Genomic DNA, 12,228 nt, shown 5'->3' with positions numbered 1-12,228 from the left:
GGTAAATAGCTTTTATAATTTTCTATTTTTTTAATATAAATTAGTGGAAATTGTAAAGTTTTATATTATAAAATTTTGTTTTTTTGATATTGGAGTTTTATATACGTAAAAAAGCAATAATTATGAAATTAATATGGATATCTTTTCAAAATTTATTACTAATTAGAACGTCAAAAAATAGTTTAATTTTGAATTACAAAAACTATTTGTGTGTATTAAATATTAGTTAAATGAAATTATGTTTTTTAAAATATTTGTTTTAATGCTTTGTAAATTATTTAAAAAAAATTTCAAAAAAATTTTAAGATATTTTAAAATAGGTATATATTTTGCACAATTTTTTTGATTAATGTGAATTTTATTTAAATATTGTTAGTTTTTTAATTTCTTATTTTTAAAAAAGCATTTATATAAAATAAGTTTTTTATTAAATTTACGTTTCGAATAGTATAATAATTATTTTAATATTATTTTTTATTAAATTTATCTAAATTCTTAATATGTCTAGCTTGGAAAAGCTCTTAGATTTTACTACAAGTTTTCATACGGAAAGATCTGAATCTGATCTTAATACTTTTCGTTCGAATTTGGTATGTATTTCTTTTAATTTATTATGACTAATAATAAAAAGGATCCAGAATTAATAGACCATATTCTTGGAAAAGATGATGCTGTTTTAATGAAAGAGGCAATGAGTATTATCTCTAATCCTAATCAATCTCTTGAAAATAGGAAAATTGCGTTTGAAAATTTCGAAATGGTAACGTGTTCTATTAATATATAAATATGCTATAGATGATATAATAGCTAGTAGAAAACATTTATAATGCGAAAAGTATTATATTTTATCTCGATTATTTTGGATTTATTTTGATAGATCTTGCAAATATGAATATGTGGGAACCGTTAATTCAACAACTTTCTTCTTCAGAGTCTATTATTAGAATGCATGCAGCATCAGTATGCGGTACTGCTGTTCAAAATAATTTTGATAGTCAACAGCATGTTAGTATTTATGTTGATTTTTTTTAATGTTTAACTGTGTTAGTTTTTGAATAATAGAGGTTTAGAAAAAGTTTTGGTTTTATTTAATTCAGATGATGATCCACATGTTCGTTTGAAGTCGTTTTATGCAATAGCAAGTGAAGTTCGGAATAATTTGTTTGCTCTAGAAGAGTTTTGTAAATTTGATGGCTGGTCTATTTTAGTAAAATATCTTAATGATAATAATTGTAAGTTATTTTCTTTTTTTGTTTTGTTAATTTTTTTAAGATACAATATTACAAAGGAAAATTCTATTTTTCATATGGACATTATTATTGCAAGATACAGGTGTTGATTTAGTAATAGAGCATATTAAGCTTAATCAGTTACAAAAGATTTTGGTTGAAATCATACAAAGGAAAGAAATACAAAATAATGCACTTGAAGAGGTTATTTTTAATTTTTGATTTTTTTTTTTAAATATTATTAGGCTTTAGGCTCTATTTCTCTGCTTTATAAGAAATCTTTAGTTTTCGATACAAACGAATTGATAATTATAAAAAATATTATTAAAATTATAAAAGAGAAAAGGGATTTTGAAGCTATAAGTGAAGATAGTATAAATGAAATTAGTGTACAGTTTGGTGTTATATAATAATTATTATAAAATTAATAGTTCAATTATTGAAAAATACCATTTTTTATTAAATAATATATGTATATGTTTTAATTAAATAATTAAATGTTTATAATGTTTTATTATTTAAATTTTTAAATCTCTATTATTATAATATAGTAATTATTAGTTGGGAGTTTGCGTTTTGGTTTAGTTTTTTTTAGAGCAAAAATGTAAATAGTTTTTTATAATTTTTTTTTAATATTTCGAAACTAAGAATTTGTATTTATTTTTTATTTAAATACTTATCATGCCTCGAATAAGAACATTAAGAGCAAAACCGCCTCCTGAGGTAATATTTAGCAATACTATACTTTATATTTGATTTAGATTTATTTGAGGGATTTGATGATATTGAACCTACACTACATGATTTTGCACAAAAAATGAAAGACAGTAGTTCAAATGTATTTTTGTCTTTAAATTTAATGAATTTAGTTGAAAATGAACCTCATGAAAATAAAAGTCGGCAAGGTGCTTTAGCTCCTATTTTTCAAATTCATCATCAAAGATCAAGATATATTTATGATTTATACTATAAACGTGAAGCAATATCAAAAGAATTATATGAATGGTTATTAAAACAAGGTTATGCTGACGGAAATTTAATAGCTAAATGGAAAAAGGTGGGGTTTTTTTGTTAATTTAAATTTTGAATATTTATATTATTAAAAGAATGGATATGAGAAACTTTGTTGTTTACGATGTATTCAAACTAAAGAAATGAATTTTAATAGTACATGTATATGTAGGGTTCCAAAAATACATTTGCCTAAAGCTACCATTGTGGAATGTGTTCATTGTGGTAAATAATTGGATTATTAAAAATAAGTTGATTGATTTTAGGGTGTCGAGGATGTGCAAGTTGTGACTGATTTATAATTTATTTTTTAAAAAAACACTGATTGTTTTTATTTTTAAGTAGGCATGAGAATGATCCTTTTTATGTTGATAATATGTGATATTAATTTATTGTTCTTCAATATAATTATTTTTAATGATCTGACACGCAATATATCAAGAATTTATGATTATACAAACATTAGATAATATGATAAAAATTTAATTAAAAATCATGACTAAAATATATATCCAAGCTGATGCAGCAATATGCTGCATTTTAAAAAAAAATATATACAAATTATTTTAATATCTTGACCTGCCCAAAAAAATCTATTAACCAATAAAAGCCTATAATTCCGTATTGTATAAATATTTCTATGAAATTCCTAAATCATAACTCTAACAAAATAAAATGTTTATAACACCAAAAAAATACGATTATTAAATATAGTAAGTCACAAAAATCCTATGCAAGGCATTCTTCAAGAGCTGTATTTCCAGATGTAGAATTCTCATTCTGTTTAATGCGTTCAATTTCTCGACGAACAATGCTAACTATATCAATTCCAAAAATATCAATTATTTCAGAAACGCCCTCCATAGCATAAAGCTCTTTACTATGTAATCCGGAAATCAAACTTCTTCTGATTTCTCGACGTTTAGCTTCACGCTTATCAGGACTGCCAAAACATGCTTTAGATACAATATCATCATCTTCAAAAATGGGTATATGAGGATTTGGAGAATTATTGGTACTTCCATTCTCCCAAAGATCTTCCTCAGTAAAAGCTTGATTATCTTCTGATGTCCCTAATAATTTAATGATATGATCTCTATGCTTACGCAAACATGTTGTAGGACTAGAATTAGGTAATACTGAAGTAGTTTGTGCGGTAAGAACAGGTGTTAGTGGAGAATAAGGTGCAGGATTGAATATGGATTCATGACGAGGGGATACAGGTGGTGAGATAAAATCTAGCATTGTTGTAGTAGAATGGCTTTCAAGATGATTTTGTAAAGGTATTTGTTTAGAAAGAGCTGTTTGACATTGAGAAAAGCTAATATTATTATCAGCAGAAAAATATTTAATAGAGAAAGTATTCTACTTATTAAAGTATTCATTTTTATTAGGATGCATATCTGTCTCCTCATGTACTGATGAAGGAGTAGTGTCACAACGTTGATATGACGAAGACGGAAGTGTGTTATTCATATGATTTTCTATTTTGGAGCGTTTTATACAAGATTGAGTTTCGCGATCTGATTCAATAATATTTTCTATAAGAGATCGTTTTTTTTCAATCTGGGGTATTGTTATAGAAGGTATTAAAGTAGGTCGTTTAGATATCGATGTATTTTTGCGAGTACGTCCTTTCATAAACTGAAATTCATATCCTGGCTCAATAGTCCAATAATTACCTTTCCCGGGCTCATCCTTAGGCCGTTCCTGCTTAACAAAGGCTTTATTAAGACTGAGATTGTGTCGAATACTATTCTGCCAACCAGAATCATTATTGCAATAATATTCAAAAGTATGAGAGATCCAATGATAAATAGCTGATAGTGTTAATTTACGTTGAGGTGCACGCAAAATAGCCATTCCTATAAGTGTTGCATAGCTGTAAGGAGGCTTCTGACCATCATCCTCAATTAGAGGCATTTCATGTGGTTCAGGAATCACAAGATTCTCTAATGGTATAGATATATTTTTTGAAGATTCATGTGAATCCTGGCGTGAAGAACCTTTGGAAAGCTTTGCATTTGGTATTGAAAAGCTATTTGGAGCTATATTTTCTTTATCATCCAATAAAGATGTCGGTGAATGTATCCCAAAATTGTCTTTAGAAAATGTTGGTAGAGGTGGATATTGTGAAGCAAGAGATGTTTTTATGGATGTTTTAGACGGTGCCTTATAATGTTGATTCGTGATACTTTTCATAGGTGGAGGAAGAAGAGATGATGTAGATTTAAAAGAAATATTTGATTTACATGGTGATCGAGGAATGTCTTGCCTAAAGATTTTGGATGGTGAAACTGAATATAGAGGAGCTGGAGATGCAATAGTATACTGAGACTCAGGTGTAGAAATTGATGTCATATAAGATAAATGTGTAGTCATAGTTAAAATTTATCCAAAATTAATTAATGTCTTGAAAAATGTTTATATAATGAAATTTAAAGGGAAATCAAATAATTGGTTTTATAGAAAATCCAAAAAAAAATCCAGAGTTTGCAAAAAAGGTAGAGTAATTAATTGTTAGGTGCAAAGTTTTTGTTCCATAGAGATATTTAAAGAAATGAATCAATATTTTTTAAAGAAAATTGTATTTAGTATTTTTCAAAAGATTGATGTTTAAAAATTCTCTCTAAATGATTTCTTTGTAACTAAATTTGCGTATATCCTGTAAGTTTTATATATTCTATAAAGAATGCCGCGTCTTTTGTTGAGTTTGAATTCTGCTCAAATGCAATAGCTTTTGTAAAAAGGATATCTCTAAAGAAAAAGTAAATGAGGGTTGAAAAGAAAAAAAGGTTAGACTCGTTACGGCTCTTAAAAGCATTGGAATGTAGTCATTACCCGATTTGTTTTTACGATATTGGAAATTCTAAATAGGGTTAGGGTTTACACTAGGAATGTAAAGAGCAATGGTATGTATAAACTAATTCTTTGATTTGCCGAAAAAGGCGAGATTGACATGATTTACATTGATAGGAATTTAAAAAAATATGTATTGTTTATTGAATATTTAGTTTTATAATGAAGAAATAAAAAAATTGCTTTTTGTTTTAAGATTATTTTATTTGTTTTTAAAAAGATGATTTTTGAAGAGTTCTGTAGATAATTGTCGAATGGTGAAATTACATAATCTTTACTAAATATTTGTAAAGAATATCTATTTTTTTTGTTTTTATGTATTTAATCAAAATTTTGGATAGTTATAATAAGTGAAAATTATGTAGATGTGTTTAAGGCTTCGCAATATATATATGAATGTTTTGAGTAATAACTTCATTTATCTGTTTTTTAGGGTTATTTAAAAATTCGGAGGTAATGTTTTGATAAAAATGTGTTTAGGGTATATTTTAAATTAACTTAGGAATAGATTAGGAGTATTTTGATGATAAAAGAGTCAATGCCGAATTATTTTTACTTGGCATCACATGAGAAATTGGATTATTTTTAAAGCTTGGCTTCTATTTTTAGCTAGAACTTGTTTTTAAATATGATTAATTGAATATAATTTTTTAGATTTTGAAAAGTTTAAGATAAATGAGTGAAAAAATAAAGGATTTTGTAATATAGAAAGAATATACTAAGTGTAAAGTTTTGTTCATAACGATAGTTTATTTTTTTAAAAATATGATATAAAAAAATCTAGGTTAATATGAATTCATTGTGTTTGCTTTAAAAATATGTTTGAAATTGATGAATTAAAAGATTTTTTATTATTTTAATTTTTAAGATAGATTTAGTAAAATGAGTAATATTTGTTGTATGTTTAAAAATTGAACTTTTTATTTAGTTTATTCTAGAAATCGATTTTTGTTTAAGATTAAAATTAATTAGATAGTTATTGTTAAGGTATTGTTTGTGTTCTAATGTGTACTTGTTATAATAATGAATTTTTGCTTTCTATTATATAATTGTAAGGATAAATAGTGGCTTTGAATAAATGTAGGTTTATAAGTATTATAAAAGAAAATTTGTAATATACGCTTACATCAGTGCAGAAAGAATTATTGTATTTATTAAAATGGAAATATGATGCATATATAAAATTTTGGATTAATTTTTCTAGTTAAAATTATAGTATGTTCAGCAATATATTAATAAAGTACATTTTTTGAAATTTTCTTTATAGTAAATAAAGTTATAAAGGTTTTTTCAAGAAATTTTCTAGATAAGTTGCTCTTAAAAATGTCAAATATTATATAATGATAAATATTAAAGTACGGAAATTTAGTGACTTGTAACGATATATGGTTTTTTAAAAAAATGGGTTTTATAGGATAGATAGTTATGTCTGATAATAAAGAGATTACCGAAAGAATAAGGAATTCGGATATTTTATATTGTCCATATCCTAAGTGCAAATCTGTTATTTTATTAAAAGGGATGGGGGTATTGGTGTATAGAAGAAATCGAGTATGGATATATTATTTAAATTTCAGAGGATTAAATATTAATATAGATACTTGATAATTCTTGCAAATTACCATCGAATGCAATGTCTACATTTTGGACTGTATCTTCGCCTTTTATTTTTGAAAATCTTGGTTTTTCAAATGATATAGAAGGAAATATAAAGTTTCTTATATGTGCAGATTGTGATAGAGGGCCATTGGGATATCATGATCCAAATGTATTGAATAATGGGGAAAAGGAATATCTTCTTGCAACTGATAGGGTTATATATGGTCTATCAAATGATACAGATGAAAACTATAAATAATAATTTTTAATTTTTGTTAATATATATATGTAATTATATCTGATTTTAAATTATAGATTGTAATCTATATATATACTTTTATAAATTAATAAATTGATTATTAGTAACTTCAAAAAATATATAAAATAATCATATAGCTTTTAATAGACATGTTAAATTTTAATAATTTTTAAGTTTTATGTAAATATATGTTTTTAATGACAATTTTTCGTAAATGTATTAATTTTTAATGAGATTTATTTGATGAAAAAATTGGAAATAATTTATTTTTTTTTATTATAAATAATGAAAATGTGAATTCAGGTAGTTTTGATATAATAATTTAAGTATTATTATGTTATTTTTAATAATTATTTTTTTTGCACAATATGAAATTATTAAAAAAAATATGTTAATCAGGAAAAATTTAAATAAAAGTAGCTTTTAGGATATGTTAGTATTTTTGCTCTTCAGTTTATATTTTTTAATAGTTTTGGAAATGATTCTTATATCTAGGTCTAATAGCTTAATATTATGTAATTTATACTTTATTTTTATCAATTTCGTTATTTTTTTGTAAAAAGTTAATTATATTTAGGATTTTTATATTGAAATTTATAATTTTTTAGGGCTATTTTTTAGTTTTTAAATTGTTTAATCTTTTAATAAAAATTATATTTATTTTATAAGTAATAAATAGAAACTAAAGTTTTTAAATAGACTAAGTACTTGAAAAAAAGTGTTGAAAAAGTAAAATATCAAAATTATTTCACTATTATTTTCCATTTCAAAGAATTAAATTTTTATATAAAATTTAAATCAATATTTTGATTATTCTTGTACTGTTTTTATATTATTGCGATATAATAATCATGAACTTATAATTTTGATTTCATTTTAAAAAATAATGTTTTATATAAAATTGCATTTAATATTTTCACATGAATTTTTTAATTTATGATAAAAAATATGAATTTATAATAAAAAAATGTTTGTGAATTTTATTTAATGATTGTTAAATGTTATTTAGAAGTAAAATATCAATAAATAGAATTCAGTATTTTAGCACTATTTTTATAAGAACACTATATATGTTTATTCATATTTATTAAGAAATGTCTTTAAGATGTATTGTTATTAAAATATATATTAGCTTTTTTATTTTTAATCTTTTTTTTTGTTTTAATAAGAAAATTGACTATTTATTTATAATATTTAGATATATATGTTTAATTTTTTAATAAAAATATTAACGTTTATAAATTTTATGAAAATGAAATTTTTATGTTAATTAAAAAATTAAATATCAAATATAATATAGTTAAAAAGAAATGTGAATATTTTCATTCATATTTTCTATAATATGATTACTATTTTTTAATGATTTAAGTTTTTATTTGATTTTGTATTTTTTATATTTTAATAAAAAAAATATTTTATAGATTTAGTAATTAGATATCTAATATAATTTGTGTTTATTAGCTATTTTACATATAGGTAAGATAAAAGTTTGGTTAATAAGATTGTAGAAGGTTTTAGTTTTCAGTTTAAATTCTTAAAATAAATAATGTTTTGATTTTATTTTTATTAGCTAATGTTTCTATTTTTCTAAAACATTTTAGATAGATATGCTAGAATTTCTAAGATACATCGTATATGTATTGAATTATTCGAATTTTATTATTTTACTTTTATTAGTTTTTTTTATATTACTAAAATTTTCGATGTTATTTTGATTTGTGAATTTTAACAATAATTGTCTAAAATCTAAGGTTTAAAAAAATTGCTAATTAGAAATATTTATTAATATCTTTGTTACTAAATTTAATGTCTAAGTTAAATATGATAAATTTGAATTTTCGTTTGTAATATTAAATATTTTTCGATATTAATGTTTCAATACTTAGATATGATTAAATAAAAATTAAGATCCAATGTCAAAAGTTATAATAATTATATATATTGAACCAAAATATTTGAAATTGATAAAATGGTTTTAAACTGTATATATATAATATATAGTTATTAGAAATATTTTTCTTTTTTGTCTAGATATTGTTCATAAATATTGTTTTTATTTTTATATCAATTGTGACTACGAAATTCATAATTACTCGATTCTGTATTATCATTTATGTTTCTTTCCTGGTTAAATTGTGGAGGATATAGTTCATAATATCTTTTTTGTGACTCTTCATGATAAAAGTTTGCATTTTTTTGGGTATCGTATTCAAAATTTGATTGCTTATCCTGATCGTGAGAATATAATGGGTGTGATGATTTATGATGCATATAACTATTTAAGTTTTCTCTTGTATAATTGTCTTTTAGTTTAAATTTTGTATTTTTTAATTTTTGGTTATTCATTATCCATGATGGAGGATTTCTCTCATAGATTTTCCCTTCCCACTTATTTCTTGTATCCATGGATTTTTCTTTAGATTCCGGATGTAGATAATTTCCATATCCCTTTTCTTCTCTATATTTCCGCCTATCTAATTCATGACTTGGATCGTATGTATCAAGCATTGATGGGTCAGCAGGCAATGGTGATGTATGGAAATAACTGTGATTAAGGGCATCTAATGCAGAAAATCGTTTATGAGGATCAAGAGTAAGGAGATGTCCTAAAAGAGATACCATACGAGAACCATATCTATTTAAATAAGACAAATTATTTAGGACTCGTATATAAATTACTCTGAAAATTTATCTTCAAGCGTACGAAAATAAGTACGAAAAGCTTTTATGCTTTCACTTCTTGGTAAATTTTGCCATCCTGGCATTGTAAATTCTGTTGGTGATCCGCAAATTTCAAAAATTATTGCCAATTGATCTATATCAGATTTACCCTGAAGAATGGGTTTTTGTTTGTACATTTCCCCGAATACGCATCTAATTTTATAAATAAAAGTTATCTGATTTTCTTTTTTATTTTAAGTACCCAACACCCCACATATCTATTGCGGCAGTGTATTTTTTTTCCCCTAAAAGTAATTCAGGTGGCCTGTACCATCTAGTAACAACACAATTCGTATACTCTCGAGCAATGATAGAATTATCTTTGTTAGGAAAAGGTTCTTCGAAAGTTCTTGCTAGGCCAAAATCTGCTATTTTGAGTATCCCTCTATTATTAATAAGTAAATTTGCAGCTATTTATAATTAATATGATATCTAAAATTATATTATAAACCTTTCATATCCCTATGCATAATATTATTCTAAGAGTTAGCAGAGAAAATAATATATCTTTTAACCAACCTGATGAAGATAGCTTATTCCTTCTAAAAGTTGTTTCATATAACATTTTATTTGGGCTTCTGAAAAATTAACTTTTGGATTTTCCAACAATCCTGATAGATCATGATCCATATATGGTGTAACCATATAAATGGAACCATGTTTTCTTTCTTTACGATCACCTGGCTTTTATTTAGTATGTCTGTTTATTTAAAATTGAATTAATTATTTACCTCTGTCAACAATTATATCCATAAGAGGTATAATATTAACATGTGAAAGTGTTTTTAGTATTTTTATTTCTCGTAATGCAGTTATTGGAAACTAAAATGCTTTTAGAAATAAATATCGATATATTTAAATACATACTCCTTCTTTTTCATTATGCATCAAAATTCGTTTCATAGCAACTAAATCATGAGTACTTTTTCTTCTACCCTTATGAACTTCTCTTAATAATGTTTCAGAAAATATAATTTCTAATTATTTTTTGTTACCCAAAAGTTCCTTCTCCTAATTTTTCAAGCCTTTCGTAATCTTTAGGTTTGCTACATCCTTCAAATCTTCTTAATTTATAATTCATAGTGTCCATTTTACTCATTTTGATTCATTCTAAAAAAAGAATATATATGAAAACAGCTTAAAGCTTTTCATAATGATTTAATTGGTATCTAGCTAGAATATGTTAAACATTATAATATTTAAAAAATTATTTTTTTTAAAACTCTTAATTCGATAATTTTTAAAAGCTATAAATTTAAAGACAACTGTATTAAAATATTTTTATAGTATTTATGAATAAATAATGTTAATTATTTGTAGTTAAAAAAAACAAATGAATAAATTTAAAAAAAAATAACATTAAACTAAATAGCTATGAAATTTCACACCCTTTATTTTCTCCTGATAGACTTGGGTTTATCTGTTTTTCAATTTCTAATATAATAAAATCAAAAATTTTAGCTATGAATGATATAAATATGTTTTATATAAAAAAATAAAATATTTTTACTAACCGACGTTCTCGTTATGACGTGCAGATGCTTCAGTCCATGAACATCCCCATTTTAATGCAAGATTTTTGCCATCTTCTGAAGTAACCTGTCTTTTTTTTTAAGAATTATTATTATTAAAATAATTTAAAAACCTTTGAATATGAAGGTCGCTTTTATTTCCGACAATTACAATTGGTACTTGTTCAGTCCCCTAAGTATTATAATTACTGTTAATTTATTTTTAGTTTGGTGTTACAGTATGATTGAGTATTTTATCACGGATAATTTTAATCATTTCAAATGAAGATTTAGATGCAACTGAATAGACTAAAATAAAACCATGTATACCAATAGAATAATTCGAACTAAGAATGCTATATTCATCCTATACCTATAAGAAAAAATTATAAATGCATTTACTATTTTATACTTGACCAGCTGTATCTATAATTTCTGTTGCATATTCTTGACCTTTGAATTTTATAGTTTTATTGAATGTATTTTCAATAGTTGGATAATAACTTTCGACTTGAAAATATTAGTAAAAGAACTTTCTTAAAAGAAATAATATGCCGAAATGCTTTGTTATATTAACATAATTTCAAAAATATTTTAAGTAAATATTACCCCTTCTACAAATTGAACTGTAAGAGATGACTTTCCTAAAATATTATTTCGTTAAAAAACAAACGGAAGAAACAAACCAACTGATCTAGATCCCATAACTGCTATTTTTCTGGATTTGGGGGGAGGCATTTTTAAAGATTTTTTAATGTTGATAATTATAAAAAATTGAGAAAACTTCGAAAATATATGGTAAAAAAATATTAATATTTAAAATTTATTGTAAAAAATAGTTTAAATCAGAAACAATAAGCGAATATATATATCACTGAAAAAATGTTATATTTTTAAATATCTTAATAGTATATATATATATATATATTATAATATTTGGTTTCTAATATTAATAAAAAATACATCATTTAGATATAATTAATTTTGATTCGAGCTCGTGTAAAGCTTCTGATATTTTTTGTATTTCACTTGCTATACT

The 12,228-nt window shown here is 23.7% G+C and overlaps 6 protein-coding genes across 6 annotated transcripts; 3 read left to right on the top strand and 3 right to left on the bottom strand.

The window, feature by feature from the left end:
- Positions 1 to 472: 472 nt before the first annotated feature.
- PNEG_00625 (hypothetical protein) lies at positions 473 to 1,639 on the top strand (the record flags this gene model as incomplete). Its single annotated transcript, XM_007874333.1, has 7 exons — positions 473 to 590; positions 632 to 760; positions 808 to 835; positions 878 to 1,005; positions 1,049 to 1,232; positions 1,273 to 1,433; positions 1,475 to 1,639. The coding sequence occupies exons 1-7, from the start codon at positions 501 to 503 to the stop codon at positions 1,637 to 1,639; spliced, it is 885 nt and encodes a 294-aa protein (XP_007872524.1). The 5' UTR covers positions 473 to 500.
- A 271-nt stretch (positions 1,640 to 1,910) lies between these two features.
- PNEG_00624 (pre-mRNA-splicing factor cwf14) lies at positions 1,911 to 2,535 on the top strand (the record flags this gene model as incomplete). Its single annotated transcript, XM_007874331.1, has 5 exons — positions 1,911 to 1,952; positions 2,002 to 2,056; positions 2,099 to 2,286; positions 2,336 to 2,465; positions 2,507 to 2,535. The coding sequence occupies 5 exons, from the start codon at positions 1,911 to 1,913 to the stop codon at positions 2,533 to 2,535; spliced, it is 444 nt and encodes a 147-aa protein (XP_007872522.1).
- A 371-nt stretch (positions 2,536 to 2,906) lies between these two features.
- PNEG_00623 (hypothetical protein) lies at positions 2,907 to 4,871 on the bottom strand. The gene is made up of 2 exons (XM_007874330.1): positions 3,610 to 4,871; positions 2,907 to 3,561 (listed from the first exon to the last, which is right to left on the bottom strand). Exons 1-2 carry the CDS (start codon positions 4,620 to 4,622, stop codon positions 2,970 to 2,972), a joined length of 1,605 nt encoding a protein of 534 aa, XP_007872521.1. The 5' UTR covers positions 4,623 to 4,871; the 3' UTR covers positions 2,907 to 2,969.
- Positions 4,872 to 6,488: 1,617 nt separating this feature from the next.
- Positions 6,489 to 6,957, top strand: PNEG_00622 (hypothetical protein; the record flags this gene model as incomplete). The annotated part of the gene is made up of 2 exons (XM_007874329.1): positions 6,489 to 6,650; positions 6,697 to 6,957. Exons 1-2 carry the CDS (start codon positions 6,525 to 6,527, stop codon positions 6,955 to 6,957), a joined length of 387 nt encoding a protein of 128 aa, XP_007872520.1. The 5' UTR covers positions 6,489 to 6,524.
- A 2,044-nt stretch (positions 6,958 to 9,001) lies between these two features.
- On the bottom strand, positions 9,002 to 10,845 carry PNEG_00621 (hypothetical protein). The gene is made up of 8 exons (XM_007874328.1): positions 10,674 to 10,845; positions 10,546 to 10,627; positions 10,410 to 10,500; positions 10,198 to 10,358; positions 10,130 to 10,157; positions 9,881 to 10,088; positions 9,637 to 9,831; positions 9,002 to 9,592 (listed from the first exon to the last, which is right to left on the bottom strand). The coding sequence occupies exons 1-8, from the start codon at positions 10,775 to 10,777 to the stop codon at positions 9,022 to 9,024; spliced, it is 1,440 nt and encodes a 479-aa protein (XP_007872519.1). The 5' UTR covers positions 10,778 to 10,845; the 3' UTR covers positions 9,002 to 9,021.
- A 205-nt stretch (positions 10,846 to 11,050) lies between these two features.
- Positions 11,051 to 11,927, bottom strand: PNEG_00620 (GTP-binding protein rhb1; the record flags this gene model as incomplete). The annotated part of the gene is made up of 8 exons (XM_007874327.1): positions 11,051 to 11,139; positions 11,193 to 11,281; positions 11,324 to 11,382; positions 11,428 to 11,556; positions 11,602 to 11,692; positions 11,723 to 11,751; positions 11,799 to 11,833; positions 11,876 to 11,927. 8 exons carry the CDS (start codon positions 11,925 to 11,927, stop codon positions 11,051 to 11,053), a joined length of 573 nt encoding a protein of 190 aa, XP_007872518.1.
- Positions 11,928 to 12,228: the final 301 nt, after the last annotated feature.

The sequence above is a fragment of the Pneumocystis murina genome (assembly GCF_000349005.2).
Source record: "Pneumocystis murina B123 chromosome Unknown supercont1.2, whole genome shotgun sequence".
Classification (NCBI taxonomy): Eukaryota; Fungi; Ascomycota; class Pneumocystomycetes; order Pneumocystales; family Pneumocystaceae; genus Pneumocystis; species Pneumocystis murina.
Note: the sequence above shows the minus strand (reverse complement) of the source record. Positions and strands in the feature narration are given on the sequence as shown.